This window comes from Vicugna pacos, chromosome 35 (genome assembly GCF_048564905.1).
Source record: "Vicugna pacos chromosome 35, VicPac4, whole genome shotgun sequence".
Taxonomy (NCBI): domain Eukaryota; kingdom Metazoa; phylum Chordata; class Mammalia; order Artiodactyla; family Camelidae; genus Vicugna; species Vicugna pacos.
Genome location: NC_133021.1, coordinates 4,956,208 through 4,972,755, shown reverse-complemented (window position 1 = coordinate 4,972,755; position 16,548 = coordinate 4,956,208). Strand labels below are relative to the sequence as shown.

Here is a 16,548-nt window from a genome sequence, read left to right as displayed (position 1 = left end):
CAGACAAGAAGCAAATAAATAAAAGTTAAAAAGTAACAACTTTTATATGGCAGTGGAACAGGACAGGACAGAATTTCAGGTGGAAGGAGAAGGGCGGGAATTTCTTTGCATAGTCAGTCGAGGAACATTGGATGTGAAGCTTGAGTGGTGGGAGGAGCCAGCCCTGTGAAGACCTGGGTGCGGAGCATCCAAGGCAGAGAGCCCCCAGCTGCAGAGAGGCTGAGGCAGGAGCAGAGAGAAGGCCCGGTGGCTGGAGCAGAGTGGCAGAGGGCCGTGTGGTATGAGCGGAAGGCCTGGAGGAAGTCAGGGGTCTGTATCTGGGGAGGTAATGTCGGCTGTACAAGGAGTGGGTGGCTGTGAGATGAAGTAAGCCTGTAGAGACGTTCAGGCAAGGGACTGACATAATCTGAATTGTTTTTTTCAAGATTCTTCTCACTACCATGTGGAGAAAGTCATATGGGGCAGGAGTGAGTTGATGATGCTTTAATCAGGGTGGCAGCAGCAGCAGCGAAGAAGAGAATGGTTGGATTGCAGGTAGGACCAACAGGGTGTGGCTGACAGATTTGGATGTATTAGATGGAGACAAGGAATCAGAGATAACCCCTGACTTTTGCCCTGAGCAGCTGGGTGGATGGATGGTTAAGAGGGGGAACCGGAGGAGGGAGGGGTATAAAGGATGGGCTTAGTGTGAAGGGCCTCTTAGCCATTTGTATTTAATTGTGTGTGCAGGAACGTAATGCATTAGAGCAGTTTGCACTAGAATAGTGTGAGATTTAGAAGCCATGGGCTGGTACCATAAATTTGAGAGTCTTTGGGATGTAGGTGGTTTTTAAAGCTGTGCCTTGAGGCTCAAGTAGAGGAGGAGCTATTGGAGAAGTAGGAGGCAAATGAGGAGAAAGGTGTCTCCAGAAGGAAGGACAGTGGTTAACTACGTCCACTGAGAATATGAGGAGGGGAAGTGACCGCTTATTCTGATCAGATGCGTGCTGCTGTCCTATTTGTGGTGGGAAGGAAAATGCAGTTGGGAAAGAAGAAATACCGAAAGATAAACGAAGGGTCGTAGCAAACATAGACTCTTTGAAAGAGTTCCGCTACCAAGAGGAGCAGAAGAAAAAGGCCGACAGCTGGAGGGGTTGAGGGGATCTGCACATGATTTCTTCTAAGAATGAGTCACAGAGTTGCCGCAGACGGGCTGGGAGAGCAGAGCCGAGCCGCCATTGCCCCGGTCACCACCTAAGAGTTTCCAGGCTACAAGCACAGGTGACTCCTTGAGTTGAAAAGACAGAATTCCGAGTGGGGAGGTGGAAGTGGGTTCAGAGCAAGGTACCAGAGATGCACAGGGATCTGCAGAGAGGTCTCTTGAGTCTTTGGCTGAAAACTGACGTGATGATCTGAGCCTGTCTATGGGGAGGCTTCTGAGACTGGGGGGAAAGCCGCTGGCAAGAAGTAGGAGAAGCATTTCTGGGAGCTCGCGTGAGGCTGGGAGTGTGCTGTGTCCTCACTGGGGTGGAAAGACCCCCTAACACAGAGGGCATCAGATTAGAGCTCTCCGAAGGGTTACTTCCTTAGTAGTGGGGACAGATCAGCTCTAGCCTAAATGAGCCTGGACTCGCCCTAATAAAGACTGAGCATTAGCCTCAGAGGGTGCAACGCATTCAGGTAACAGTCCCAGAGTAAAGCCCCCAGGCGCTGAAATAAATACTAACAGGTCGTGGAGTATGAAACTTAGTGTTTGGCATCCAGTGAAAAAATTACCAGGTGTGCTTTTAGGTTTGATTAGCTCCCATTTATTTTTGCTTTTATTTCTACTACTCCAGGAGCTGGTTCAAAAAATACATTGCTGTGATGTATGTCCAAGAGTGTTCTGGCAGTGTTTTCCTCTAGGAGTTTTGTAGTGTCTGGTCTTACATTTAGGTCTGTAATCCATTTTGAGTTTATTTTTGTATATGGTGTTAGAAAATGGACAGGTAGCTGTCCAGTTCTCCCAGCACCACTTACTGAAGAGACTGTCTTTTCTCCATCGTATATTCTTGCCTCCTTTGTCATAGATTAATTGACTATAAGTGCATGGGTTTATTTCTGGACTTTCTATCCTGTTTCATTGATCTATGTGTTTGTTTTTGTGCCAGTACCGTACTGCTTTGAGTACTGTAGCTTTGCACAGCCAAGGATACCATCAACAAAATGAAAAGACAACCTACAGAATGGGAGGAAATATTTGCAAATGATGCAGTTGACAAAGGACTAATTTCCAGAACATACAGACAGCTCATACACCTTAATAACAAGTAACCCAGTCAAAAATTGGGCTGAAGAACTAAATTGACATTTCTCCAAAGAAGGTATCCAGGTGGTCAACAAGGACGTGAAAAGATGCTCAACGTCACTAATTGTTAGAGAAATGCAAATGAAAACTACAATGAGATATGACCTCACACCAATTGGAACGGCCGTCATTAAAAAGTCTGCAAACGATAAAGACTGGAGAGTGTGGAGAAAAGGGAACCCTCCTTCACTGTTGGTGGGAATGCAAATTGGTGCAGCCACTATGGAGAACAGCATGGAGGTTCCTTAAAAAACTAAAAATAGACTTACTGTATGATCCATCAATCCCACTCCCGTGCATATACCTGGAGAAAAATATAATTCAAAAAGATACATGCATCCCAGTGTTCACAGCAGCACTGTTTACAATAGCCAACACATGGAAACAACCCCAGTGTCCATTGACAAATGACTGGGTAAAGATGTGGTATATTTATACGATGGAATACTTCTTAGCCATAAAAAAGAAAAAATGCCATTTGCAACAATGTGGATGGACCTGGAGATCGCCATTCTAAGTGAAGTAAGCCAGAAAGAGAAAGAAAAATGCCATATGATACTGCTTATGTGTGGAATCTTGGGGGGGAGAAAAGGACACAAATAAACTTGTCTACAAAACAGAAACAGACTCATAGACATAAGAGAACAAACTTACGGTTACCGGTGGGTAAAGGGGGTGGGAAGGGATAAATTGGGAATTCAAAAATTGCACCTTTTGGGGGAGGGATGGAAATGTCAGCTCTCCTGATTGTGTCTGTGGTGATTTCACAGGTGTGTACATCTATCATAATGAATCAAACTGTACATCTGAAACGTGTAGTTTACTGTACAGGAACCAGACCACCATAAAGGTGTTTTAAAAAAATTACCAGGTGTGCAAAGAAGCTTTAAAATCTAACCAGTAACTGAGGAAAAGTTAAAACAGAAAGACACACAGAAGTAACCCAGGTAATGTAGAATTAGTAGACAAAAATGTTAAAATAGCAGTTATAAATAAATAAGAGTTACTAGAACTAGTGTAATAATTTGAATGATGTCATTAAACAGAATAAAGTAATCCTATTTCCTATTCTGCTCAAGGACTTTGTTCCTAAAACTATTTTCTGTCTTTTCCTAGATCAGTTTCATCAAGGGCTTGGTCACTGATAAGAGCAGAAACACATTTTCCTTTTTAAAAGAAAGGGCGGCTATGGTCTGATGGGTTGACAGAGGCGGCAGTGGGAGGATGGGTCACTTGTCATGATTCTATTTTCTCTGTGAAGTAGGAGGTGAGGTCATTACCTGAGACTGGGAGGGCCTCAGACAGAGGTGTGTGTGGGAACCTGACTTACTGGAGAATGCAGTGGGATTCATGGACTGGCTGGGGCTCGGTATTGGTGACTGTTTTTTTGTTTTTTAACGTTTTTTATTGATTTATAATCATTTTACAATGTATCAAATTCCAGTGTAGAGCACAATTTTTCAGTTATACATGAACATATATATATTCATTGTCCCACTTTTTTCTCTGTGAGCTACCACAAGATCTTGTATCTATTTCCCTGTGCTACACAGTATAATCTTGTTTATCTTGGTGACTGTTTAAAGTTAGAACAGCCTGCTCACGTGGGCAGTGGAGTGCAAGCATTCAGCTCGAGTTCAAGAATAAAGTAGGTCTATAATGACATGTTTCTAGGGTTGAGGTTTGCCTGGCAAGGACCAAGGAGGAAGAGAGGGATGACGGTCAACTCACCGTGTTTGTGAGGTAGAGCATCGGGACATACCGCGGGTCTAGACACCCAGGAAGAAGACAGCAGGGTGCTGGTGAGGAGTGGGGCGCGGGTGCGGCTCGCTGGAGGAGGTTTGTGAGAAGGGAGACTGAGTCGCAAGGGTGGTGGTTAAAGAGGGAGATGCTTGGATTGAGGTTTCAGAGGTGACACAGTTATTGGTGACATCCTGGTGCAGGGGTGGAGGCCGACGTGGGTGAGAAGGTGGCAGTGGTGGATGCGTCTGCTGTGTGGGTGTCATCACTGAGGGTGATGCCGGAGGAGCAGGGCGGTTGGGAAGGAGGCCGGGAACTCCGCGACTGACCTAGAGAATGGATGTGGCGGCTCTGGGGAGGGAGAGGGACAGTATGACTATCTGAGGGGGTGACAACTTTGACAGACAGCAGAGAGGAAATGGTACGGGACCAGCAGCCAGAGGCAGGGAGGACACTTTGCTGTCCGAGTGTGTGGAACGTGGGAAAATAAACAGCTGCTCTTGGGAGGGCTGAGGGAGGACTGATGTTGGGAGCTCTGCCAGGCTCCGAATAGGGCAGGAAGATGAGGGCGCGCTGAAGGAAGCTGCCACTGTAGAGAGGAGTGGTGTTGAGACTGGAGGATAGTGGAAGGGGGGGGGTGGAAAATGGGGTCATATCTGGGGTGTTAGATCGGAATGGTGATAAGCGCTAGCCAGGGTAATGCTGGGCGGTGCCGTCGGGTCTTGACCTCTGCTGGTAAAGGAGCCGAAGAATCACGGGATTCATCCGGCCAGCCGCAGATGCACAGATAGTTCAACAAGTGTCCTGCTAGAGATTCTGGATGCTCGGGACCCTTCCTGCAGCTAGAGATGGTGGGATAAGCTAGAGGGAGGGCCACCCCACGAGGTAGAGCCTGGTGGCTCTAGGTAAACTCCCAGGCACGCCTGTCACTCCTGCTGCGTGGCCGTGTGAGAATCTTCCTGAGAAGGGCTTTGCACAGCACCCTGTTTCAGGACCCAGAAGTGGGGCCTTTGGGTGGGGCATCTGACAGCTGCCCTCCTGTGCAGTGCTCCCCTCGCCCTCAGGACATTCTGGGAGATTGTCAGGTGCTTTTTGATTGTGACAGGTCAGGGGAGGAGCTGCTGGAGCCAGGGGCGGTGTAAGTTCCATCATGCAGAAGGTAGTCTTGCAAAACAAAGAATTGCCCGTTTGACTTTTTAACTGTCTCACAGGCTGTCCCAGCTGGTGAAATTTCCATGTATAAATTAAGAGTCTAGAATCTGATTCTGTTTCACAAATTTTGTATAATTTTGATATTAAATTTTCCAGGACTGCAACTAGTATATAAAATAAGGGGATGTTCTACTTTATTTTGTTTAGAACTTGTGCAGGAATTGTTACCATTTTGCAAATAACTTCATCAACACCGTTAGTGGTATTTGAGTCAACAGTAGCACAGATCTGCAAAAAAGTCTGTTTTTTTAGCTCTTACATTCACGATTCTTTGTAGACACATAAGCTTCATTTTGTCTTCCTCCGTATACAACCCCAGTTATTTACATGTTGAAATACATAACATTTTATTATAAGTTACTTTAATTTCTCTTTTGTTTTGCAATTAGATCCTTGGGTTGATTTTTTGAAAAACTTAAGTAGAATAGTGGAGTAATTTGAAAAGAGGGTGCATTGGGTCTGATGGGGATGAAAACAGCTGGGTTCAAAACACAAGCTGTGGAGTGAGGTTACAGCTGAGGTGCTCTTACAGTCGCTCTGCGTCCCTGCGTGTGGTGTGAGAACGGAGCAACCTGGGAAAAGCATACAGCTTCCGTATAGTAAGTGCTCAGATCTTTTCTCCTTGTTATTTTGGTTTAATTTTTGTCCTTGAAGGATGGAAATGTGTTTTTTAGGTAGGATTTTAAAATTTCAACTGATTTCCATCGCAGCAAATGATTTTTGTTACGGGGAGTTTTGACAGTGAGTGGATGCTGATTTTTGTACAGAATATCTAGTTGTACTTACGACAGAATGTGGCATAACAGGCAGAGTACCAAGAAACCATGGCCTGAAGTCGGTCGTGTGGAGGGTGTCAACCCACACGGATTATTTTCTCAACTTAAATACATGCTTGGTTTCCCAGCCTCTGGTGTATAAAATGCTTCTTGAAGAACTTGTCAGCTGGAAAAAAAAAAGTTTTCTGTGCTTTTTGACAGGTTCTGTGCGTTTTGGTGACTTGCAGTTCTTGAGGCCGCTCCTCCACACACGCCTGTGCGTTTGGATCTCAGAGTTTCTGACGCAAGGTTGGAGCGCTCTCTAATTGTGACAGGCTTGTCGCTGCTTTTTAGCTGGCCTCCTGCCTCTCGCTTTCTAGTTTACAACGCCTCAAAGTCATCAGGGTGATGTTTTAAAAATACGAGTCTGGTGGCTATTTTGCTGTCTAAAACTGTGAGAGTGCTCCTTTCGCAGATAGAACAACGTGCAGAAACCTTTCAGTAGCGTTTACTGGGCCCTGCGCGCTCTGGCCTCTGTCTTTTCCCTTCCCCTCCGTAAGCTCTGCATTAGTTGTTTTTTTCTGCGTAACAGATTACTCCCAAACTTAACAGCTTAAAACAACAGACACTTAGTATCGCACACCATTTCTGAGGGTTAGGGATCGTAGGAGCGGTTTATCTGGGTGATACTGGCTCAGGGTCTTTCACAGAGTCCCAGTAACGCCATTGGTTAGGGCTTCAGTGGGCTTCCCCCAGAGGGGGTGACCCCACAGAGAGAGTGCACAGTCTTCTGTGACCTAATTTTTGGAAATTACCATCACTTCTGTCACATGCTGCTGGTGACACAAACCAGCCCTGGGCAGGGGCTGCACAAGTCTGTGCGCCTGCAAATGCAGGTCGTTGGAGGCCGGTCGCCACAGCTGACCGCAGGCAGGATGTTCTCACTGCCGCCCGAAGCCCCCCGAAGGCTCCTCTCCTTGCAGCGTGAGGGTTCCATCCTCACGGGGTTCAGGTACAGCTGAGGCTTCTCACGTGTAGTTCCTTAAGTGCAGCTTCTCGCGTACGAATCCCTTTCCACCATGAGGCCACAGAGAGGCATCTGCTCCCCGGCCAGTACACAGTATTGGGCCAGGCCTGGAGTAACCACCATGAAACGTTCCTATTCAAAGGAAGACAGAGGGTGGGGTGGGAGGCAGTCCGTAGCACTCTGGAATCCAGTCAGGCAAATGATGGTGACTCCTTGGTTGAACGTCAGTCCCTGGGCACAGGTCACCCCAGCTGTCAGCTTTGCCCATTGGACATTTAGGTCACCCTTCCTTTTTCATGAAGGTAGAACATGTTTGCTTCTGGGTTTTCTTAACTTGCTCCCTGCCAAAATTTAGGCCTCTGAAGTCCTCTTTTCATTTTGTACTGTCTTGTCTCCATCAGTTCACGGTAGTATTTCTAAATATATAATTCTTTTAAAAACTTTGTGGGTCTTCTGTGAATTCTATTGGAGTCTGTTCCATTAGTTGAGAGCCACTCCCATGAGCATCTTGGAGGTAAGTCTTTTACTAGCTTGAGCTTCTACCTAGAGACCATACCCGTCAGCTTCCTGACAGCCTTACTGTTTGATTGAGAGAATCTTTGAAGCACGTGGTTCTGTTTGGCCTTTTGTCTGGCTGAAGAGTACTCTGAGGCGTCATCTTTGATCTTTCTGAGGTCGTAACAAAAGGTTTTGCAGTCACTCGGCTTAGTTTTTAGGCCCTGTTTTTTCTCTCAGTGTCCTGGATTCGATCTTGGCTCAGAATCCATTTCTGAATGTTAGCACCGTTTGCAGTCTGGTGAGACTGCAAATTGTCAAAACCATTGAGTCCTGGCTCCTTTCGAATGGCTCTTCATTTAGTTTATTTCTTTTCATTTTTTACCATATATAGCAGAATAACAAGGTGGCACTTTCAACTCTCTGGTTGAAAATCTCCTTAGGTAGTTCTCCAGTTATTAGGTAAATTTTCTGCTTTGCACACAACAGAGGTGACGGTGTTACTAAACTTTCTGCTTCCTAACCCTTCCTCTAGTTTCCAGTGGTCATAGCCCTCACTTTTCTGCCCTCACCTCTCTCATGAAACACCATGAGGCTTTTATTAACGGCTTCTTCATTAATACCGTCCTCCAAGACTGTGGTCTGGTGTCGAAGCCATTCCAACAATTTAGGTTTCTTTTATGCATCGAAGACTCTTGGTACCAGTGTCTGTTATCTGTTGCTGCATAACTGATCCCAGTAAACACGGGTGGTTCTGGTTCAGGGTCTGCAGAAAGCAGGGCAGTGTTGGAGTCATCACATGGCCTCTCTGTGACTAATTGTGTGTCCTCACAACCTGACACCTGGCTCCCCCAGAGCAAATGATCAAAGAAAAAGTGTGTGGAAGTGAGTGAGAGTGCTTAAGACGGGAGCTGCCATCTTCCATAACCTTGTCCTGGAAGGGCTGGCCGCCCCTTGTGCCGTGTGCTGTTGGTCACACTGGGCCAGCACTGGCACCAGCGGGGGAGGGCCTGCCCCAGGGGGCGGATCCAAGGGGTCGGGCCCCTGGGGGGCCGCCTGGAGTCTGCTCCATAAGCTGAACCCTGTGCCGGACCTAATGTGCTCTGGGTTCCTCTCGTCTGCCTTTGCTTACACTGCCCCTCTGGGTGTCTTTCCTTCCCTGAGCTCGACCAACGTCTGTGAAGCCCTCCTTGAATTACCCTTTCCAAGTGATATTACTTGGAGTTTTGGAAAACACATTCATTTATATGATTGTTTCTTTCACTGTACTTCAAGCCCATTGAAAGCAGAAACAGTGGCTTCTTAAAAACTTAAAATTGTTCTGGTGTAAATGTTTCTTTAATGTTTAAGTATTATGAAAAAATCTAGGTACTTTATGATTATTTGTATTCTACAGTGGTGGTCAGGGACCTGTTTTCACTGCCTTCGGACTTTCGGAGTGAGGCTAGTCAGTAGGATTTAGGCTGTGGTCTTGCGTGTTTTTCCTCTAAGATTGGGAAGGATGTGAGACATTCCAATAATCCAAAATTTTAAGCCAGAGAAAATGTCATGACCTTTCCCTAAACTACTAAAAGTGCTTATTTTATATTGTGTTGTTTTATCAAATATTTGTAAACTTACACTTACAAAGTATAATGCTAAATATTATGGGTCCACAGATGTATCTTTTCCTTTAAGGAGCTTATAGTTCACATTGTAAATAAGCCATAATCTGAGGCAGTCTTCCAAGTCCCTGTTGTAAAGATCAGAAACACCTACTTTTACATTGAGTAGCTTGTACGTTATCACTCAGAGTCTAATAAAACCATGTCAGCCACCTTCTCACGTTGAGTTTCTGAAAAGTCATCTCTTTTCTTCCTCCCATTTGAAGGTAAAATCATGCAAAATCAAAATCAATTATTTCACTCTAAAGTTTTTACATTAAAATTCTCTCTGATCTGAAAATGTCTTGGAAACCAAGATTTTGGTTGCAGTGATCTTTTTATTACCTTCTTTGAAGTTTCTTTTTCATCTGTCACAGTAGCATCTTGACACTGTATGTGAAAATTCTGTATGAATGTTTTTCCCATGGTGAATTCTTCCTCTGTAATGCACTTCTAGTAAAATAAAAGCAGTCTTTTTGTTCTTTATACCAGGGAAATATCTCAGAATCAATTCCATAAAAATACACTCTTTGATTCCTTTGTCTTGGTTTTTCTGTACACTGTTCAAAAACATCTGTTGAGTTCTTTTTATCTTTTCTGCACTTTTACACTGTGATTTTGTAGAATACGCTTCAGAAATTCTTATCTTTTTGTAGTGATGAAACAGTTTTGTTGATTATGGACAGAATACAGAAATGCTTGCGATAGGATTAACATTTTTTCTGGTCTTTCTATTTTTAGAACTGGGCTTTTTCCATGTAAAACTTTTCAATTGAACCTTAATTCTTACTCATATCTGAAATTCTTATTTCTCAAGGATGCCTTATACTTTATATCACTAGCAAGAAAACAATTTAAAACTGTAATGTCTCTTTATTTCTGGGCCCATCCATTTTAAATCCTTTCTGAAATAAATCTTAAGTGTGAATTAAAAATCTGATTTCTAAGATTCCAGCCTAGGAGTTTTCACTAAGCACCCTGCCTAATCACTTGGGAAGTGATGGAATATGAGTGTTGCTGGGCCTGAAGGAGAGGCATCATTGTGATACGAATGTTACGCTGTCCTTTGAGTGTAATGTATTCAGGTTTGCTGTGAATCACAGTGGAGAAAGTGGAGAACCAGGGTGAGAGTTCCCATAGGCTGGCGAGAGTTGAAAATACCCTGAATACAAATTCCAGTTTGCAGTGTAGTGATGTTTAATTTCCTGATGAGTTCAGACGTGATCGTCTTCATTGCCACCTCCCTAATTCAGGGCGCCGTCTTCTCTTAACTGGATTTCAGTGCCTTCCTAACAGATTTTCCCGAGACTGCAACTGCTGCCTTTCTTGGTATTCTCAACACAGCCAGTGGTCCTTTGAAAACTGAAACCATTGTGTCGCTTCCTGCTAACGACCTGTACAGGGTTCCTGTTGCTTTTCAAGTGGCTTACATAGGAGGCCTCATGGAATCTGGCCCTGCCTGCTTTCTGTTCCTCCAAAGCCTTCGGGCTCCCTCCAGCCACAGGGTCCTCTCTCCTTTACTCCTGGTACTGAACCGTGACTCCTCTGTGGGTTGGTCTGGGAGTCTCCCACTGATCCCGAGGCCACGTCGTTAGATGCCTGCCCGCTGGGGTAGGTCTGTTGTGTGCTCCCGCAATAGCTCATCTGTCTTGGCAGTTACTGTTGTGAACTTCCATTCCACTTGTGTAGTCACTTGATGAGTCTTCACATGGCCGAGCTCCAGGCAGCTTTGGCTTTGGAGCTTCGTGCCTCCATTACTTGTTGAATGACTGAGTTGGCCTACTGCTAATTTATTCATATGTTTTTAGTTCATTCTGTCCCAGAGCTGTTTAGAGATTAGGAACATAACTCTCTTTGTAATTTAGAATTACATGAGGATAACGATTCCTCCATCAGATTCTCCCTCTGTGTGATTACTGTGTGAGCAGAAACATCACCTAACCGTAGACCTCGTGTTTATCGTCTGTGGAAGGAATCTGATCTATACACTTCCCTCTGACTCAGTTGTTCAGTGGTGTTACTGGTTTCCCTCCATTTATCAGGATAGGCAAGGCCGTAATGTCAACATACAGTCCTGAAATCTTGTGGCTTTATAACAGAAACGGACTTCTAACACGACCTTATCCCCTGGGTGGATTCGGGGGCTCTGTTCTACATGACCTCACTCCAGGGTCCAACCAACAGGAGCCTCCATCCTGAACACTGCTGGATGAGGAAAGCGCTCTGGGAGAGCTCGTGTCTTGTGCCAGTTACTCAGATGCTCTGGCCGGAAGCCAGGCAGGAGGTTCTGTATCATCTCAACTCACAACTAATTGGCCAGAACAAGTTGCATGGGTCCACCTAAACATCTGGTTGACCAGGGGATACAATCCTACCATAAGACCAGAAGGCGAAGAACAAAAATTCTGGGCAAAGAACAGTAATGACAGGTCAGCCCTTCTGGTCACCCGAAGACATGGCTCACTCTCCTTCCCACAGACAGAATGTACTCATCTCCCCGTGGTCCCAGCTGGACAGCACAAGCCTGAAGTATTGGGATTTCCAGGTGATACACGTAGCTCTCTGCCTCAGGTTTGGGTGTGCCTCCTCTTGTGATCTGGAGATCCGTGGATGAAAGTATCTGCACCCTCGTACCCACACACATCCCGGCATACGTCGGAACACGCTGGAGGCGTGGTGACCACAGTCAGCGCTCCCTTTTGGGTGATGGAAACCCAGCAGCCGCTAATCCACAGCAACTCAAAAGTCCCACCAGGCCGGCTTTATAAGGTCCCCTCCCCCTGGATGTGGGGAATATTCTTGTTTAGGTGCCGAGTGCACACTCCTGGAGGGGCTGTGTTCCGTGTCTCTGGCATTGACAGCTCAGAGACTCCTTTCCATCACCTCCCTCGCCTCATCTGAAGTGCGTTTTGGACAGTAAGCCCTTTGAGGGCCAGGCGTGTCACAGCCTGCTTCCTGCCTGTGGGAGGCGGGAGACCTGTGCACTTTTACGTCAACCTGATTTCAGTCTGGGCTCTTGCTTTCTGTCTGTCTGTTGGCAGCACAACTCTAGGCCTCTAATGTGTTTCTGTGTAGCTCAGTGTGCGAGATTGCCTGCGCTCTGCTCTTTGCCTGGGTGGCTGGCTGTCTCCTGGACGCCCATACCGTAGCCTATTCACTTTTGCTGGAAGAGCTGCACCCTAGTGTCTCTGTCTCTGCTTCCTCTGAGCATTTTGTTCAACTGAAAGCATTTGCTGGGTGTTCAGTTTTAAGTGGGTCTCTGCTCTGAGACTAATCCATTCAGATGTTCTAACTGTGGGTATCACGGTCATACCTTGGTTTGAACCTTACCCCCTGCTTTTGTTAGTCAGAGGCCTTCTTGATTTTTTAATTTATGGTTTAAGTTGAGAAGCACTCTTCAGACACTGCAAGGCTTCAGATCTTTGAACTCTTTTCCTTCATTCCTGCTTACAGACTGGTCAGTTTTAAAAATTTGTTTCTTTCCTTTAACACCAAGCACAGCGCAACCAGCACAGCATTTTAAAATCCAGGTGCTTAGCCTCTTCTCCTGGGGCTTCAAGTTCATGATCTGCTTTCCAAGCCACTGTAACTGACTTTCACCAGATACTTCATGCTGCCTATATGGAATGTCAGCCTGGCAGCCTCTGGGAAGTCTCCCTGCTGCCTGACCCCCAGGCTAATGGCAGATACTTAAATCTTTGTGTGACAACAGTCCCCCACTCCTGGGACCACTTTATGTCAGCCAGGATAACTGGGTTACGATATGTGATTGCAAACAACCTCAGAAGTTTAGTTCTTGTTTATGTCACATTTTATCGTGGGTCAGCTGGGAACCCAGGCTGATGCAGCAGACGGCTCAGATGTGGTGACAGGTTACATCCTCTACCAGCAGTTAAATACGCTGGTCCAGAAGTAACAGAAGTCACTTTGGATCACAACTCATTGGCCAGACTTAGTCACCTGGCCTCGGCAACTGCAGGAAGGCCGAGAAGCACCGTCTTACTGTGTTCCTGGGAGGCAGCCAGGAACAGTTTAATGAGCAAAACTGAAGACTGTCTGTTCCACTTCCAGTGTTCATCTCTGTGTACTGAGGGGGAGGGCGAGGGAAAGAGGATGTTCACTGTAGATTACATCCTACAACTCCTTGCATTTTGGGCAGTGTTTAGAAGATATTTGTGAAGACAGATCAGAAGTGTATGTTCAGTAGAGCATACTTTATCTCTTCTGAGCTTAAGGTCTAATCTGTCTTTCACTCTATTAAAAAGTCAGTTTTGCATTCTGACCATGGTTTGGTCAGATTAGAATACAAGTATCTCACTCGAAGGCGTATTTTGGTTGTCACGATCAGATCGAAATAAACAAATTCCTAATTAAGTTCGGGGTCCTCTGCTGCTGTTTATCACTGGCAAGTTCTTTGCCTTTATAGTGTTTAAAAAAAAAAATAAGAGCTAACTTGCGGTGTCTGCCACAGTTTGCTTCTTTGGAATGAGATCGGGAAAGCATGCTGCATGTTCTTGTGTAGGTGTGGGAGAACCAGCCTTTCGTTCTGACCAAGCTTAATATAACTCTGAAGGTGATACAGACTTTTAACACAGTTTACTTAATATTTTTGGAGGAAATTTGTCTTAAGTATTATTATCTGGAAGCTTTAGTTATTTCTGCTATGAAATAAGAGAATTTGTGATGTTTATATGAGCACTAAAACCTTTTGCAAGAAAATATAGTTTCCTTTCTCTTATGGCTATAAATACTAACTAAAGATAAAGAGATAATAATTTAATGTATTAGGATTAGACCTGAAACTGCTAAAGTATATTCAGCGTTTGCAACCATTTACCCTTCCTCCTCGAATAAAAGTTGTTATGCATTTTTCTTACATTTCCATAGGAAAAAGGAAACCAGATTTGTTTCACGTAACATTAAAAGTTTTAAAATGTTCCAGTGAGTTAGCTCATACCAACTGTGCGATGAAGTGTGTAGCATAGGTAGTCTTTGAGATGAATTACTGCCATTGATTTAACTTGATCAGGAAAGCTCTAAGAACAAGGCTTCCTCATAGATTGCAATGTACTTTTTTCTTTGTTTTGTACTTTGAAGTATGTAGCAAGATCTCATTCTTTCATAAAAGCTGCAGAAGTGGCTGGAGTATGATGGTCGCTGGAGTACGATACCTGAATTTGTTATATAAAGTCCTTAAGTTCTGCAGTGAGGTTGATTAACTTCAGAGGTGAGGGTTGTTAACAGAGTGCCATTAAAAACTAATTGGAGATTTAAAATGCCTTTTTGTAGGATTAATGGGAGAAAGGATTTCTTTTAAGAAAACACAAGATAAGTTTGGAATTAGTCTTCTTACTAATTTATTGACTCATGTATATAGCGACAGTAAAATAATCTTCATAAACAATTTAAATTTCTTATTATAATTTGCCTGTTACAATAATAACACCCCGAGGCTTTGTGGACGTAACTTCACTTAATCCTCAGTCCAGCCTAATGAGTCAGGTAGTGTGTTCTGCCCTTTGCTGGTAGGAAAAGGCTACACTGGTTTCACTGTAGTTCGAAAAGCTAGTAAGTGTGTGCTGGGTGCTGTGCTGACAGGTGCACCCACACTTCTCACTTCATCTTATCCTCGTAGTGACTGTTAGCTCATCTCACTGGTAAGGAGAGGAAAGTTAGAGGTGTTACGTCACAGCTGGTAAGTGGTAGAAATGGGGTTCTAACTCAGGTTGATTCTAATCCAGGTTCTGACATGTAAAAATGTGTGCTCTGAAAATACTGTGTGATATCACTTACACGTGGAATGTAAAAAAATTGACACAAATGAACTTATATGCAAAACAGACTAACAGACATATAAAACAAAAAACAGTGTACTCTTAAATAGTATGCCTTTTTGTATGTCTCCCTATGTGATAGAGTATTCTAATAGTCAAAAATTTTATTTCTGTACATTGTGTTTTATATAAGAAAATATAATACCAGATACCATTAATTAGTTATGAAATATTATTTTCATCTACCAGTGTGTTTGTTCCTTTAAATAAAGGAGTCAGTTTAAGTGTGGGGAACAAACATAATGAAAAAAGTTTTCAGACTATCAGAGCCCCTTCTGTTTTTTAGCTACTACCTAAGACACCACTTGAGAAGTTACATGGGGAGTTTTATGGTTTTGGTGAGACCAGTTTGGTGAGACTTGGTTTAATTTAAGATAGGAAGACAATTTTGTAAGATTAGTTTTAGTTTTGGTCCAAAGTGAATACTAAGTACAATGTATGAACTAGCACTTCTTCCCACACTAACGTGTGACAGCGTTTCCCATGGTTACCGTCAACAGGCACGAATCTTTGCGTTCATACAGGCCCTAAAGTTTTGTTTTTGATGAGTAAAACAAAGCATTAATAAAAGCACCGACTGAGTCTTGATTGCTGCGTTGACTGGTAGGAAGTACGGTAGATAGCTCTGTTATTTGTGAGGGAAGTGCAGGGGACGGCCACATTCCGTCTAAGTCTGTGACTGTTTCAACCCTCTCACCAGTTCCTCACGTGGGGTCTTTAGCTCTCTGGGTGGTAAATCATTTAGCATCCTCTGAAAATTGTACTAGGTTATATAATAGTACCTAAATAAAGTACTTCTGAAGCCAAGTGGGTTCCTTCAGAATCTCCTTTTAATTAAAAGCTGATTTCCTTGTTTGAGGGAAACTCATTACTAATTATTTCTGTACAAAGAAGGTGACTTTGTCTCCACATCTGGTAAATGTGGTGTCAAAGATACAGTAAGCAAAGTGTTGGAAGCCCAGGGGGAGAAGTAGCAAATTTTGATTTTTTTTGTTGCGCATTCAGGGAGATAAAACAATACTTACGAAAGAAGAACACGCTTTACCTTTACTGTGAGCTGTACAAGGGGGTGACTAGAGTGGGTAGTTCTGCAGGGAAGCGTGTGTGCCCGCATGGGCTCGGCCGTGACAGTCTTTCCAGCTCTGGCCTGCAGACCCGGGTGCCTGGGCCTTGCTGGCAGGTGAGCTGTAGGAGCTCCAGTCTGGTGAAGTGCTCGGGGGAGAATCCGAATCCTGTGGGAGCAGTGAGGACATCGGCCCGCCCCTCCTCACCTCCCCTGGTCATAGCCTCCCAGCCATCCTGCACCCATGACGCTGTCTCCCGTCTCTTCCGCTGTTCAAGTCCTTTCTGCTTCTCTCCGTGTTCTGAGGCCTTCCCTGGGCACCAGCCAGGACTCGCCCCCCACGGGGAAGGCAAAGACGACAAGAAGGGGGTTAAGGTACAGTAGAGAGACCATGGGGTTCTGAGTCAGACCTCGGTCCAGATGCCGTCGCTTCGGGGAGTGACTGACCTTCCT

The 16,548-nt window shown here is 44.7% G+C and overlaps 1 protein-coding gene across 10 annotated transcripts in view; it reads left to right on the top strand.

Annotated features, from left to right (window-relative positions):
- The window catches only part of EPC1 (enhancer of polycomb homolog 1), a 90,008-nt gene that overhangs the window by 33,211 nt on the left and 40,249 nt on the right, over positions 1–16,548 (top strand). The window contains exon 2 of one of the 10 annotated variants that reach the window (XM_072955438.1): positions 426–534. The exons of 8 other annotated variants lie outside the window; for them this stretch is intronic. In XM_072955438.1, the coding sequence (XP_072811539.1) occupies positions 520–534 (15 nt within the window). In that variant the 5' untranslated portion in view covers positions 426–519. Of the gene's footprint in view, positions 1–425; positions 535–3,675; positions 3,696–16,548 lie in introns of those variants that run through there. One more of the 10 variants, XM_072955437.1, reaches the window with a different exon arrangement.